The 15,360-nt window shown below is 56.1% G+C and overlaps 1 protein-coding gene across 5 annotated transcripts in view; it reads right to left on the reverse strand.

The window, feature by feature from the left end:
* Ripor3 (RIPOR family member 3) overlaps positions 1–15,360 on the reverse strand; it is a 64,295-nt gene that overhangs the window by 2,901 nt on the left and 46,034 nt on the right. For 4 of the 5 annotated variants that reach the window (XM_074074973.1, XM_074074972.1, XM_074074971.1 and 1 more), the window contains 15 exons: positions 14,636–14,785; positions 14,482–14,545; positions 14,114–14,157; positions 13,814–13,939; positions 13,592–13,737; positions 12,371–12,500; positions 10,054–10,623; positions 6,804–6,934; positions 5,808–5,925; positions 4,440–4,575; positions 3,769–3,930; positions 2,964–3,125; positions 2,296–2,498; positions 1,073–1,156; positions 26–116 (listed from right to left, as the gene is read on the reverse strand). In XM_074074973.1, the coding sequence (XP_073931074.1) occupies positions 26–116; positions 1,073–1,156; positions 2,296–2,498; positions 2,964–3,125; positions 3,769–3,930; positions 4,440–4,575; positions 5,808–5,925; positions 6,804–6,934; positions 10,054–10,623; positions 12,371–12,500; positions 13,592–13,737; positions 13,814–13,939; positions 14,114–14,157; positions 14,482–14,545; positions 14,636–14,785 (2,317 nt within the window). The remainder of the gene's footprint in view (positions 1–25; positions 117–1,072; positions 1,157–2,295; positions 2,499–2,963; positions 3,126–3,768; positions 3,931–4,439; positions 4,576–5,807; positions 5,926–6,803; positions 6,935–10,053; positions 10,624–12,370; positions 12,501–13,591; positions 13,738–13,813; positions 13,940–14,113; positions 14,158–14,481; positions 14,546–14,635; positions 14,786–15,360) is intronic. The other variant, XM_074074974.1, reaches the window with a different exon arrangement.

Below are 15,360 nucleotides of genomic sequence, written 5' to 3' on the forward strand. Positions count from 1 at the left end.
TGCACACAACCCTTGACTGCTTTACCAAAGGACAGTGTGGCTTCCCGTGCTGTCACTCTCACGGCCTCCAGGTCGGACTGGCACAGGCTGGCAATCTGATCGACACTTTCTATACCCTGTTAGAAGTTGGGATGACAAGGTTCATTAGGGATCTTGTATTCTTGTTTTGTTGAGACAGCATCATGTTATGCACCCCAGGCTGGCTTCAAACTGTTAATTCCCCTGCCTCAGCCTCCCAAAGGCAGGGATTACAGGCATGAGCCACCACCCTGACACCTGGCTTCAGGGTCAGTCCTGCAAAATCAGCCCTAGCATGGCCTATGGGTCCTTGGCCTCTTTTCTAGAGGCCTCAGGCTTCTTAGGTTGACCATGGGTTCATCAGAAGTGCCTTTGGAAGTCTGTCTTCAGCTCGATACCTCAAGCGAAGCCATTAGTAGAGCTTGTCTCTGGACACCTTGTGAAAACGAGGAGCCTTGCTTCCTCTGGACCTTGCCACCATCTGGCACTCTGACCCCACCCTCCAGCAGCTGGCCCCCTGATTCTGGTGTAGCCACAGGCTTCTCTCCTGCAGCCAGCACCTCTGGTCCTGCAGCACCCCCTTCTGGGTTCCCACCTGCCTGGGTACCTGAGCATATGCAGGGCTCCTCCTGGGATGTTCTCTTGGTTCATACCAGCATGAATGGGGCTGGCCACTTTTATCTGTATTGAACTCTCAACTCGCAGGGGAAACTGATGTTTTTAAATGAGAATCTACAGTGCAGACGGGTGGGGGTAAAGCAGGCAGCCCCTCCTGTCTGAGGGAGTGCAGGTGGGAGGGCGAGAGGTGTCAAAGACACCTCTTACCTGGAATAAGGGGGCGGGGGGTCTAGCCTGGGACAGTAAGTCAGGACTCCCGAGTTGAAGCAAACCCTTAGTAGGTGCTGGGGGGCTCTTCTCCAAAACCACTTCTTAAGCCCTCTTGCTAGTGGGGAATCTACTTTTTGGTCCTAGTGAAGTCATTTTGAAGTTCATTACTTAAGCACTAACCACAGCTGGTGCCTGTCAGTCACAAGCAAGGACATGTCTAACTCACCCTGAGCTGCTGGAGCGCCACACATGCAGCCTGTTGGAGCTTTGCGTCGCTCTCCATCAGGGCATTGGTGTAAAACAGGAGAGCCTGGGAGGCAGGATAAGGGACAGTGAGCAGGGGCAAGCAGGATGTTGTCATTGAGTCAGGCCCTCCTCGCCTTCTCTAAATCAAACTCTGGAAGGGGCCTGTCGATCTTTGGGCCAGGCACACCATCCCAAGATGGATGCCACAGGGTTTAATTGATTCCCACAAACTGAGTCTGGGGTTGGTGGTAATAAAATGGAGAAAGCCTTTTGTCTGATAGTGCCTCAGAAAGGCATTGAAACTTTGTCAAATTGCCCACTCAGAAATCACGTGATCAGCTCAGCATGAGAGCAACTGAAACTACAGAGAGGCAAGGTGTCCTCGCAGGCTGAGAACAGTGAGCCCACTCTCAGGCCAGAAGGCAAAATCCTGTCTCTTCCCCTCCACACTTTGCAGTCACAGCTCTGATTCTGCCCCTTGAGTGATCGGTGCACAGCCCCATCACTGCACCCCCTTGACCTAACAGTAGAGCCAGCTTGCTTCACAGTGTTGGGAGGTCACTGAGAAATCAGGATGCCCAAGGGCCTCCCGAAAGGGAGAACAGAGACTGACGTTGACTCCACTCTTGGGCCAGTAGTTACATCACCCATTGCAAGGTGAGGGGGGATGGTCCAGGGGCAGAATTGGCCTATGCATGGGCACACATTGTTCTGTCTGGTTTTGCTTATCTTCAGAAGTCTCCAAATAGAGTGCTTAAAGCAAGCACAGGGTGAGTATGTGTGCTCCATGGACTGTTAGCAGTGCAACTGAAGACGTCCTCTCTGGCCTGGAGCTGAGACCAAGCATAGAGTGTGGCCCCAATGTTACCCTTCCCCCACCCACCTCAGGGTCTGCTGCCTGGAGTGTGTAATAGATCTGGGATCCCAGTGGCTGGAACACAGTAAACCATTACCAGCCAGTCCGAGAATTCACTGAAGGCAAATGAGGACCATCAGAACAGGACACCTCAGAGAGCACACTTAGAAAGTGAGGTGAGCAAAGTCGTGAGTTGTCACTCTGGTCGTGTGGCCCTTGGGTGGCCTGGAGGCCCCTGTCCAGATCCTCAAAGCATCTCTAAGACCAAACCTCATAGCGCACAGCCCCAGGCACCCACTCCATGCCTTTCCACCAGAGTGCACCTGCAGCCCATCCCACCCCCATACCTTTTCCCGGAAGCTTCTGTGCCTGGCAGCGCCAGCCAGGCGGGCAGTGGCTGCCCTGCACACCTTCGGGGGCCCATCCAGTTGCAGCAGCGCCCAGGCTCGCAGGGTCTGTGGCAGGGGTTGGAGCCGGCCCAGCCGCTTGCCCTTCAGCTTCCTGACAGCTCTGGCCTGCCCCTCACAGCTCAGCTCCTCCACAAGTGTGACTGCAAGACAGAGGAGTGGGTTCCACTTCGGGGCTGGCCCCTGGATGCAGGGAGCAGAGAAGCAGCTGCCACAGGTGGGGTCACCAAGGCCCTGTCAACAGGCCTCGAAGGGGGTCCCCTAGAGTCTGGGGTGGCTTTCTAAGAAGGGATCAGACTCACCGTGAAAATTCGTGAAACCACAGTCTAAACTCCCAGGTTCTGACTAACTGGGCGTGACCTGCCTCCCCAGCTGTGACCTGTGCTCCATGCTTTGCTTTTCTCAGGTTTTCTAAGATTCTTTCCCCTTGGAGCTAATTCCCTATCAGCTGCATGTGAAGTCTAATTAAATCTTGGTTCTCAGCACAGCAGCTGGAGGGAAGGGACAATGACTCTGAACAGTGATCTGAGCACTGACTGACTTCCGAGACTGGGACAGAGTCCCCAGGACACCCCTCTACTGTGATGCAGCCCCTGCCCAGTCCCTACCTTCCTTGGTGAGCTGGGCCAGGTGCTTCTCCAGGTCAGAGATGCTGTGCTTTTGCAGGTAGCAGTGAAACTGGAACCAGGTGACAGTCTGTTCCTCAGGAAACCCAGCTGTATGGAGCAGCCCACTGCAGCTGATGACCTGCTCCAGGAGCCTACGACACACTGGCCAGAGAGAGGGCTATGAGGGGAAACCGAGGCCTCGGCTGCTGTGGGCAGAGTCGGGTCTGATGAAAGGATTTCTAATGGCAGCCCCAAGCAGCCATGAAGGAAGTGACTGACGACAGGCCACAGGCCTGGAGAGACTGGGGAGGTGTCAGGGCAGCTCAGTTCCCTAGGTCCCACTGCACTGGACGCTGAGTCCCAGAGGCCCAGCCCGGGAAGATCCGCATCAGTAAGCAGCCCGTAGGCGGGGAATTTGAGACTTCCAGAGTCACTGCCTGCACTGCTGCTGTCACCCTCACTTGCTCAACAGAGAAAAATGCCATGGCTGTGCCCTTGGGGCAAGTCCAGCCAGCACCCTGCGTGGCCTTTTGCCTGCCTATCTCTCATCAGTCATCCTTGACTTCTGTAAGGCTGGGGGAGGGGTGGTGGAGGCAGGGACAGTGTCCCCAGGGAAGTGCAACAGCCAGCCAGGGTTTGCATGTACTTGGGGTGGTGGGATTCGCAGCCTGCTCAGAAGGGCATCTTGGGAGGGGCCTCAGCTCAACACTGTAGACCCTCACAGAGGGCTCCAATAAGGTCTCTGTCACAGTGCCACCCGAGCCCCATGTAGCCTTTCTGGGGGATGAAGCAGGAGGGGACGCACCTATCTCCAGCTGGCCTGGGTACTTCCCTCGCACTCGGTGCAGAAACATCTTCTTGAGCTGGCTCAGGAGTGTGGTGGCAGAGCACGACAACATGCCACCCGACTGTGTGCAGCCCTGCCACAGTGGCAGTCCGCCCTTCCGGCACCAGGCCTGCGGGATGACTGGGAGCAGGATCAGAAGCCTGAGGCTGGGTGAGAGCCAGCCACAGGCGCCAAAGACTTCCCTTCCATGAGGATCTGAGAGGCTTGGGGAGTCAAAGGCTCCCTGACCTAATGCAGGACCCTTCTGTGTGCCCATGTGACAGAACAAGCAGCCTCGACTCCAAGCACCTATGTGGGCCACACCTGCAGTCCTTATAACACCTCTGGAGTAGCTGCTGACCCCAGCCCTGCTGATAGATGAGGAGTCTGGGCTTCCTAGAAGGGTATCCACAGAAGCAGAGGCAGAATGGTCACAGCCACTGCTTCTTGGAGGGCACACTGTGCACCCTGCTGTGACCAGGGATGACCTCATTGAACCCTAGGCAACAGCCACCCCATAAACAGAGGGAGTGTGTGTCTCTCATCCCCCCAGCCACTCTCTCCATCCAGGGCTGCCATCAACTTTGGGTGTGGGGGAGGGGCTCTGATCTCTGTGGCCCCGTGCCATTCACACAAGCGCGGTTACTTACTTTCTTCAATGGATGTGGCCCTGCTGACCTTCTCAAAGTCAAGGTCAGAAAGCACCTCCAGAACCTGCTTCTGCTGTGCTGCCTCTTCGAGAAGGCAGTCCAGGACCATCGTCGGCAGGTTGGGGGAGGCCAGTTTCTAGAAGTATCCACAGTGTTCCAGGTTAGCCTCGTACGCCCTCCAGGCTAAGTGATTGTGCTGGGACTCCCTGCTCTCCATGCCCACCCCGTCTACTCCAGAGGTAACCCCTTGACCGCCAACTGGGGATTCCCTTCACCGGGCTGAACTAGCAAGCTCACAGGCCCTGAGTTCAAACCCCAAGACCAGCAAATAAAAATAAAAGATAAGAATAAGAAAGGATGGGCATCAGTGTCTCACACCTGTAATCCTAGCTACTCAGGAGGTAGAGATCAGGAGGATCGTGATTTGAAGCCAGCCCAAGGCAAATAGTTCACCAGACCCTATCTCAAAAAATCCAATACAAAGCAGGGCTGGCAGAGTAGCTCAAGTGGTAGAACATCTGCCTAGCAAGCCTCAGCAAGCGTGAGGCCCTGAGTTCAAGACCCAGTACTGCAAAAGAAAAAAAGAGGCTGAGCCACTAGGGGCCACCTTTGCCAGAAAGTGCCAGGCCAGGCTGCCTGAAAATGCACTCAACTTGTTACCAAGCAGAGCAGAAAGAGGGAAAGACCTAGTCATGATGGCGTCTGCAGGGCCTGACACCCACCGCTGAGCTTTTCAATGAGCCAACGCTTCTTTTGGTTGAGACAGCCTGGGTTGGGGTCCTGGCATCTATAAATGAAAGCCACAGCCACAGGCTTTTGCTCAGGGCTCGGGCTGACAGGCCATGTGGCTCCTTGCCTAGAGCCTGGCCTGCACATTTCTGGAGGAGTCTTTGTCACAGCTCCTAGGATGCCGGCCTCTTGCCCTGACCCTACTCTTCACCTCCTTCAAGACCAGCCCCTCAGCAGGGGCAGTGGCTCACACCTGTAATCCTAGCTACACAGGAGGCAGAGATCAGGAGGATTGTGGTTCAAGGCCAGCCCGGCCAAAAGTTCATGAGAAACCCCCCATCTCAACCAATGACTGGGCGTGGTGGTGCACACCTATCATCACAGCTACATGGGGAACCACAGATGGAAGGATCATGGTTCATGCCAGCCCAGGGAATAAAGCAAGACCCTATCTCAAAAATAACCAATGCAAAAAGGGCTGGTGTAGCAACTCAAGTGGTAGAGAGCCTGCCTAGAAAACATAAGGGCCTGAGTTCAAATCCCAATACTGATAAAGAAGACCAAAAGACAAGCCTCTTGAAGAGAGGACTCTGAATCCCCTGCCTGACCCCAGCATGCCCTGTGCCCCGCCCCAGCCACCTGTAGCAGGGCCTTGCAGACTTGGAGGTGGACAGTAAGCAGCACATCCAGCTCTGGGGTGCCGGCTGTGAGCTCCCCTGGTGACACATTCAGTGACGTCAGAGGGGTCAGGTCCTTTCTGAGTTGGGTGGAGAAGAACTGGGTGACATTCGGCAAACAGTTCAGCTCCCTGTGAGGGCAGAGGAAGCCCTCCCTCCTCAGGGAGCCCCAGGTTCCAGGGAGACAAGAAAACCGAGAACCAAGGAAGGAAGCGAAAGTGGCCACAACTCAACACGTGCTGGGATAGAGGAGTTCCCTAAGTTGTCCCACCTGAGTGAGAAGCCAGAGATCCAGACTAACCCCAGCTCTGTGACCCTGGCACTGCTGCCCTCCACCTCAGTTTGCTTATCTGTGAAGTGGGCAGGAAGCCTGGGCTTAGGGCCAAAGGTAGGAGTGAGAACTGCCAGCCTGGTACCTGGCACACTAGGCAGGGCTGAACTCAAGTGAGGCCAAGGCTATGAACGGCACAGGGGGGCAGCAGACCCCAGATGCTGCTGGGGGTGAGGTGCCTTCCCCCAGATCGCAGAGGAGAGGGAAAGGAGGGATTGAGGCTGCTGTTGAGCGTTGCTGAGGTCTAGGGACAGGAGAGGGAGGCCCTCAGGACTGGTGGTGGGTTGATGGTGTGCCCGTGTACATGGGATGGTGGACCAGAGCGAAGAGGAGTGGTGACTGGGGAACTCTGGTTACTGGCACATTGGAGAGATCATGATCATAGAGGTTCTGCTGTCTCCTCTGAGGCTGTTTGTAGACATTTTTGAAACCCCGTCCTTGGAGCAGGAGGCTCAGGTGGCAGGAGGGTCTCAGTGGGCATGGAGGCCTGCTCTGTGTCAGGCAGTGGGCATGAGGGTGGGGGAGGGTGCAGCATTCGTAATCGAAGTGAATGCGAATGGGCCAAGGGGGACAGCAGGAGCAGGCCATGAGGCCAGTGGCCCCGGATCAGCGCTGGGGTGCACTCACCGGGGACCCTGGGAGCCCGAAAACAGGGACAGGTCCTCAGAGGCGAGGTCCACGTGGAGGAAGGCGAAGCTCTCCAGGATGCAGTCCATGAGGCTCTGGGTGGACGCACGCACCCTCCTCACTCCACGGGGCTGTGGATGAGTGTCAGATCTCAGGGCAGCGCCCGCCCTCCCGCCTAGGATGCCACCAGGGGCCTCTCTGCAGCCTAACAGGGTCCTGGCCACAGCCCCAGTCCCACGCACCCAAGCCAGCAGCGCCAACCAGCCGATGGCTCGAATCCAGGCAGGGTGCACCCAGGGCGTGGCACGTCCCACCTTCCCTCCTCCAGAATGGCCTGCAGTGAGGCGTGGAGCAAAATCTCAATGGACACAGGTCTGAAAACCTCGCGTGGTCCTTAGTCCCCATAGGACAGGACAAATGGCAAGAGTGAGTGCGTAAGCAGTCCAGGTGGAGACCGTGGAGAGCAGGTCCTCGGCACAAGGAGCCCCCACTCAACTCTTGTGACCATTGCCTTGTGAGGATATGACCCTGTGCTGCTGAATCATTCTTGCTCTTTCTTTTCTTTCTTTTTTTTTTTTTTTGGTACTGGGATTTGAACTCAGGGCCTGATGCTTGGTAGGCAGGCACCTTACCACTTGAGCCACTCGGCCAGTTCCCCATCCAGTTTTTTAATAGCAAGAAATTTCAAACTTTTTTTAAATGTGATGGAGGCCAGGCCTAGCACCCTCGGGAGCTGCAGGGAGCCCCCATCTCTTCTCCAGGGAACTGTGGCAGAAGAAGCTGTGAGAGCCACCTCCTGCCACTGCCACTGTTGAGTCATCGGAGCCTCCCAGCGACAGCCCCTGTCCTGGAGACTCTGTCTTTTTGTCTCTAACCTGTGGCCGACGCCAGGGCTGAATGCTGGCCTCTCCTGCACACGCAGACCTCACCCCCACAAACTCCACAGAGGCTGTAGCCAGACCTGGTCCTAACAGTTGACCCCACAGAGAAAAACCCTGAGCAATGGCAGGGTAATAAAGCCACCTGTACAAGATTTCACTTCCCGCTAGAGTAAAAATGTACTCGTATTTATGTGTGTGTGCCTGTGTGCGTGTACACACGCTGACGTAGCTGCTGCAGCTTCTTGCTCCTCGAGGGAGTTAGAGTCTGTGAAGTCACAACAAAACACTGAAGTGGTGAACACTGAGCCATGGCACCTAGAGGCGATACTAGACTAGGTCCCTGCAAACTCCCAGTCCCCCCATTTTCATCAGTCAGTTGGTTAGAACTTCGTGCGTGCATTTCTGTTTACTAGATGTCATTGGTATATTAACCTCGAACTCATGACCAACAGCTCTTAACTCCTGCCTAAAAGAAATCACTTAACATAAATTTTCTCCATCAGACACACCCAGCTGTGCACCAGGGAAGGCGAGCAGCCCCACACTGCAGCTCTGCACATGGGGCCATTTACACAGCAACACTGCTGACAAAGGGCACAGAAATTTGAAAAATATGACACTAGATGAACCATGAACAGGACACTCGCTTGCAGGAAGAGAGCTAAGTAAGAAGGTAGAGTGTCACCTTGTGTGACCTCAGCTGAGGCTATGCATAGTCAATGATTTCAGACATGACTGTGCCTGGAGTATTGGTGCAAGGGTTCCAAATAAATTGGAGCAAGAGGGTGCACTCCAACGTGCACAATCCATGAGGAATGAGGACAACTCTGTGTGGTGTGTGGTGTGGTGTGAGTGTGTGTGTGTGTGTGTGTGTGTATCTATATAACACACGCATTTGTGTGTGTACATCTGAATGTGTATAAGTGATCCAGGAGTGGATGCTAATGCCTGTAATCTCTCTATTCAGGAGGCTGAGACAGGAGGATCACAAATTTGAGGCCAGTCTGGGCTACATAATGAGTTGAGACCCTGTCTAAAAGTAAAGTGTATAAATGAGTCTGTGAGTAATTTCTTTTTAGAAAGTCAGACTAAGCGAGGCACAGTGGCTCACACCTGTCAATCCAGCTCCTCAGGAGGCAGAGATCAGGAGGATCTCAGTTTGAGGCCAAGCAAGCAAGGGAGATTCCCCATCTCAACCAACAAGCTGTGTGTCCTGTCATCCCAATTACAGGAAGGCATAGACAGAAGGACTGGGGTGCGAGGCTGGCCAGACCCCACCCAAAAATAATACAAGAAAAAAAGATGGGCTGGGTGCAGTTCAAGTGATAGAGCCCTTACCTAGCAAGCTCCAGGCCCTGAGTTCAAAAACTCTAGTACCACAGAAGGCGGGAACAAGGGACTAAAACCAAGCACCTGTAATGTTTATTACTATTTGTTTTGCCAAAAAAGAAAAGTTCCTCAAAGAAATTACTGAATTATCTATTTTAAGATTTTTATGTAAAGTAGGTACGATTTTTCAAAGCACAGATATGAGACAAGGGTTGTATACATACTGACTCACACTTTCCACACACAGTAACTTTAAAAGTGCAAAAAAAAAAAAAAGGTGACATTAGTTCTTGAATTCTTTCTCTTGAAATATTTAGGCAGGTCCTTTTTAAAAGACAGAAGGGGTGGTAAGCAGTGAATTGTTTTGTTAGCAGATGTAAAATGAGCATGGAGATTCCCTGTCACCTGTGCTGATTTGTCACACCGAGGTGGGGGGTAAAAGAAGTATAATCATTTCTGAAGACAGCTGCTGGGTGGTCCTGGGCCAGTGTGTTTTACACAAAAGAGAGCTTTCAGAGACAAACTGAGGTGTCAGTGGATGCAGGCGACACCCATTTTATTTTATGTACATTTCACTCGTGTACACAGAAAGGTAGAATTACCTGTCCAGTTGGCCCCTCTGGGAGCCACCCAGGCCTCCCCTCCGCCCGTGAATGAGGATGGCATGTGCTGTGCCGAGGAGAAGGTCCTGGGTGGGTGCGTGGGTGGGTGAGGCTGGCAGGTGGCCAGCTCTGTCCCTGAGTGTGGATGTTTAACCCCAAGTGGCAGCCCAGCCACACAGATCAGAAGACTCGAGATGGGGCCAGGTTCTGGCCAGATGTGGAGCAAGTCATCCACAGTGAGCCCCGGCCTCCCCTTATAACCCTCCTCCCTGCCCAGGGAAGACTGTTCTTATCCCCTTTTGACAGATGAGGAAACTGAGGCACAGAGGGAGACTGCCCACCAGGGTGGCACTGAGGTGAGGCTTGGGTGGAGCCCCCGGGCCCACTCCCAGCTGCCATGCCATGGAGGCTGGGCCACCTGGCAGAGGGGGTGCGTACCTTCAGCCGGTCCCTGAAGCCGAGGACCTGGTTCTCCAGCTCCCGGAGCTGAGGCTGAGCTGGGCCCAGGGACCTCAGCAGTTCCAGGACCTCCTGCAGGGGCCTCTCAGGGCCCCTGGAGGGCCACTCCGCTCCGTCCCCACCTTCGCCTTCCTCCTGGCCCTTCTGACTCCGTGGGATGGTGCAGTTGTGGAACACAGGGCCCCGCTGCAGGGCAGGGCTCTCCACCCCCAAGTCCCTCCAGCCAGGCCGTTCCATGACAGGCCCCCCCGCCAGGAGGGTCATCTCTGGCAGCAGGCCCAGGGGCGGGGGGTCCTCCCGGGCCTCCTCTTCAATGGAAGCAGTGGAGCCCACAGCCAAGGGCAGGAAGCCCACGTCTGAGGTGGACGCTGACGTGCTGGTCTCTGTGTCTCGGGGGTCCTCTGAGCTGAAGGAGTCCATCTCCGGCAGCTCCTGACTCCGGCTGTGCAGGTCAGGGCCCTGGAGGTCACTGCTGGACAAGTAGCTGAGGATGGAGGTGGTCCTCCGCCCAGCTGGCAGTGCCTGCTGCGGTGGCTGCTGCAGGACAGACTGGAAGGGACACAGGAGCTGCTCACCTGCCACCCATGGACCACTCTCAACACCCACATGCCCGGGATGAGGAGACCCTGTCACTTCGGTACCTTTGTGTCCCATCATTCCCTCTAACTCATCTCCCTCCAGAAAAAGCACCCTTGTTTCTCACGCCCTCCAGCTGCTTCATGCACTTCTGCCTCAGGACCATGTCACTGACTGTTCTCTGCCTGGACCATCCCTCCATACACACCTTCATCTCTTCAGGTCCTTACTGAAATGCCACCTGTTCTGGGAACCTGTCCCAGGACAGCCTATTTTAAACAGCAAGTCCCCTGCCCCACCCCACCCCCCCTATTTTTCAGTGGTTCTTCTGCCCCTCAGCTGGCTCTGTAGTTCCCTGATCTTGACATCGCCCATTTCCCAGTAGAATGTCAGCTTCCCAAGGACCCAGTTCTCGCCTGGCAGAGAGCAGAGCCCGGCAGTGTCGAGTGGGTGCAGCGAAGGACGGAATGCAGGGCCTGATTCTCGCAGTGTCTGCTGTCACAGAGACGACAGCAACCGTCACCAGTGGTCTGTGTTCACCTGCCCTGCTGTGTCCTTAGCACGCCCCATGAGGGGGTCACTGCTCTAACCTCTGATCCTCAGGCCCGCAGCAGAAGGGCAGGACCAGATGCAATCCTAGGTGCAGAGGCACTGCTCCCTGCTGTGTCCCGCCCTCCCCTCGCCAGCCAGCCCCGCGTCCTTTTAAGTAACTCAGTAAGCCTTTCCCGCCACAGTCCCATCATGGCAGTTCTGTTATTCTCATTGCTCTGATACAGAAACTGAAGTCCAAAGAGGCTGAGTGACCCTCTCATGGTCACATAGCCAGGGAGAGGCAGAGGCAGAACTTGAGCCTAGGCCATCGGACTGCCAAATCCAGGCTCTTGGCCATCGATGGTTTCTAACCCAAGTCTGCCGGGCCCCAACAGCACAGGTAAGAAAGTTGCTGCTACCTTCACAAGTTGCTGGATCATGTGAAGCCACCGTCCCTTCCCAATGCCTGGAGGGTGACAGGAGGTTCATCCAGTTCAGTGTCACCCTCCCCATGACCTGGGCAGGATGTCCTTACTTTTGCCTCTCTTACTTGCTGGGAGGGGACTGGTGTTTCCCACCTATTCCAGGGCCTCCCTTTGCCAATGCCCAGGCACTCCCACTCGTGTGGCTGGATGTGACAAGGCTGTCCACTACCCTGCTGCTGGCCACAGCAACACACCACAACGACCTCTGTGTCTTGGATTAACAACCTCACCACGTGTGGCCCACGTGCAGTGTGATGGAGAGAAAGCTCTCTGGAAGTGAGCAGCCAACTTCGTGGCTCAGGGGGAAAGGCTGCTGGGGATAAAGAGGGAGGAGCATGTGTAGATGGCAGAATGTCCCTGGAAGGACATGGGAGGAGGGACAGCAGAATGGCTCTAAGGGGATCCTGGTCCCTGGAGGCCACGGGAAAGAGAGATGCTTTGCTGCACGCTGTAACAAGTCATACTCCTGGAAACATTAAACCTAAAACAAGAAAGTGGAGCCCAGACCTTGGCTGGGTGGCAGAACCTCCCGAGAGCCCTGCTCCAGGCATCAAGAAGAGCCAGTCACACCCAGGGCCAACTCCAGAGGCCTCAGAATGGAGGGCCCAGCGGCAGAGGAAGGGAAAGTGCTGCAGAGCCCCAAGATGGCTCGGTCCCTACTGCCCCAGTGTGACACTGTGTCCCTGTTGGGGAGGTTGACTCACCATGTAGTATCTCTCCCGGAAGCTGGGGGTGCTTGGGGGTGTCCAGCTGTATAAGGAGCCCTTCCTGCTGCCCATAGATATCTTGCCCGTGGGGCTGGGGGACATCAGGAGGCTCTCAGAATCGAAGGGGCTGCAGGAGAGAACAGAAGGCCGGTGTCTTCAGTGCCCAGGAGGCCACCTGGCTCAGATGGGATCCCGGGCTCTGCGGTTCCAGTTCCAGGTGGCTGTCTTCATCTTACAAAATCACCCTGATGTGCAAAGGGCTCTGCTAAATTCTTTACACGAGCCCTTCTTTCTGCTCTGAGATCATGAACCTTCTTGGCCAATGTGACACCGATAAGCAGAGACAGAACTGAATTCACACCTAGCTTTCTCGCACCCCGAAATCTTAAGATTATCAGAGTAGATCCTCCCTCTGCACACAACATTGGCTTGAGAGACCAGGGAATGAGGCTGGGTAGGGTCAGGCCTCGTCAAGGTCATAGCCAGCCCAAGGCTAAGTGGTACATGGGGACACGGCTGAAGCCAGGACTCCAAGGTTCCTTGGGCATTGGTGACCAGCAGGACTCTGGGTCCTGGAAAGGGCTGGCCTAGGCTGGACATCACTGAGCTACCCTGTCCTGCACACCCAAAGGCTCCCCAGGAGAGCCCCCAACCAGGCATTCAAAGTCCCTTCCCTCCAGCTGTGCCTTCCCTGGGGAGCAAGAAGGGAACTTCCTGGACACCCATGGTTTCATTTGGAAAAAAAAGGCTCTATTGCCTGCAACGGAAGCCTCTGGAGGCCACTAGTTACCCAGATGTGGTACAGTACAGAGCCCCAGCTAGTGGGGACTTTTCTCATGAACTTGGACCCAGGGGTCTGCAGCCCCAAGGGACTCGAGATGAGCGGGCAGCCAGGACTGGGAGGCAGACATAGCAGAGGGTCTTTTCCTCTGAGGAACCCAGCCAGGAGGCCACTGGAAGGTGTCCTGGCCTAGCCGGCTATAAGTGCCACCTTGTCCAGAAGTGAGACAGGAATTCAAATTCAGAGGGTGGGGCTGTGTGGGTGGCCAGGGATGCACACAGGGTCCCGCCTTGGCCTGGCTTTGGGGGCAGAAAGTGAGAATTGGCAAGAATGGCAAGGGTAGGACTGTCCCCAGTGCAGGCTGCTGCGGCTGGGCCATCAGGGGAGCAGATGGGACTCTCAGAAGGGCAGGGCTGGGCACAGCTGGCCATACTCACTTCCACAGCACCTCCAGCTGCAGCTTCACGGTGCCCAGCTCCGTGATGTCCACAACAATGACCTGCGGCCGCGTTGTGAAGAAGTCGGCGATGTCGCACGTCACAGCACCCACCGCCAGTGAGCTCAGGCCCCGCAGCTCTGTCACCTGGGAGTGGGGGCTGGAGGGTGGTGTCCGAGCCAGCACCCAGGGCGCCCTGGCCCCGCCCCAGACCCCACCCCACCTTGATCTCCAGGTTCTCATGCAGCATGGGCACAAAGGCCTTCTCCTCCTCGTCCCAGATCTGGCTGTCATCCGACTCGATCCGGCCCTTCAGCCTCCAGCGCTGGCGACCCAGGCGTATGACCACCTGCGGGCAAGGCCCAGCAAGGGGTGCACTGGCCACCTGGGTTGATCTCCCTCGCCACCTGCCCAGGGGCCTCCCTCCCAGACAGGACCTCAGCTGGGGCCATAGCTCCTAGCAGCTCCTACCCCAAGAAAGACTGGCTGGGACCCCGAGGACTGACCCAGGCGGCGGCCGTACCTCATACTGGTCTCCAGGACAGAGGCGTGCGTAGCCCACCAAGCCTGGAAACAGAAATGGGCTAGGCTCACCCCGCCCCTGCCCAGGGGTCCCTGGGGTCGCCCTGCTAGGTGTGTGTGGCAGCCTAGAGAGGACAAGCCATCATGATGGACAAGGGACAAACAGGAGGGTGCCTGGCCTCACACCTGAGGCTCGTAGGGGAGTGAGACTCGCCCAAGGTCACATGTCACACAAGTACAAAAACCAGGGCTGACCCTGGAGCCTGGGATTCTGGCCCACACCCCTGACCCTCAGCACAAGTCCCGGGGTCCCCAAGGTGACTCGACACCCCGCCCACACCAGCCTCAATCCACCAGCTCAGCCCTTACCTTTCATCCTGACGTGGAACTCGCCCAGGTGGACCTCCAGGGCCCCCTCGATGAGCCACATGTCCTGCAAAGCCCCACAGGTGACTCAGGCACTCACCAGTCCACCCCCAGCAGAAGCTCTGAGGCGGGGACAGGGAGAGGCCCAGGCCCCCACCTCGGTGCATTCGTGCAGGCTGCGGCCCAGCTCCTGCAGGCTGTCACGGGAGGCGCGGCTCGGCGGGCAGCTGGAGAAGGCCCGCTGCATGTTGGAGGCGCCATCGCGCAGCCGCCACTGGATGCAGTAGCCCTCGTAGAGCTCGTCCACCTGCCGGGAGCACAGGCTGTGGGCACCACCCAGAGGGACAGCCCAGATCGGCCTGCAGACTGCTCCCCCAAGAGGTGGTGCCAGCCCTGCCCCGTGGCACCCGCGGCTCTTGCCCTGCTCTATGTAATGAGAGCCCACAAGGACAGGGACCCCTTTGTACCCAGCACACGGACCAGCGCACACGCAGTGCACAGTGAAAACTTGTGAATGGGCCGCTTGCTTACACTTATAATCCCAGCAACTCGGGAAGTAGAGACTGGGAAGGTCGTGGTTCAAAGCCAGCAAGACAAAAAGTGAGACCCTCATCTTATTGTGAGACCAACAAGCCGGGTATGGTGGTGCATGCCTGTAATCCCAGCTATCTAGGAGGCCTAGGTAAGAGGACCAAGGTCTGAGGCCAGCTGAGCAAGGACGTGAGACCCTCTTTGAAAAATAACCTAAAACACAAAAAGGGCTGGGGAGTAGCTGAAGGGGTAGAGCATCCTGAGTCCAGACCTCAGTACCAACTGAAAGAAACAAAAAACTTCAGAATGTATCATTTCTCCTCTCTTCAACTGTGAAGCAAGGGCTGAGCT

The sequence above is a fragment of the Castor canadensis genome, chromosome 5 (assembly GCF_047511655.1).
Source record: "Castor canadensis chromosome 5, mCasCan1.hap1v2, whole genome shotgun sequence".
Classification (NCBI taxonomy): Eukaryota; Metazoa; Chordata; class Mammalia; order Rodentia; family Castoridae; genus Castor; species Castor canadensis.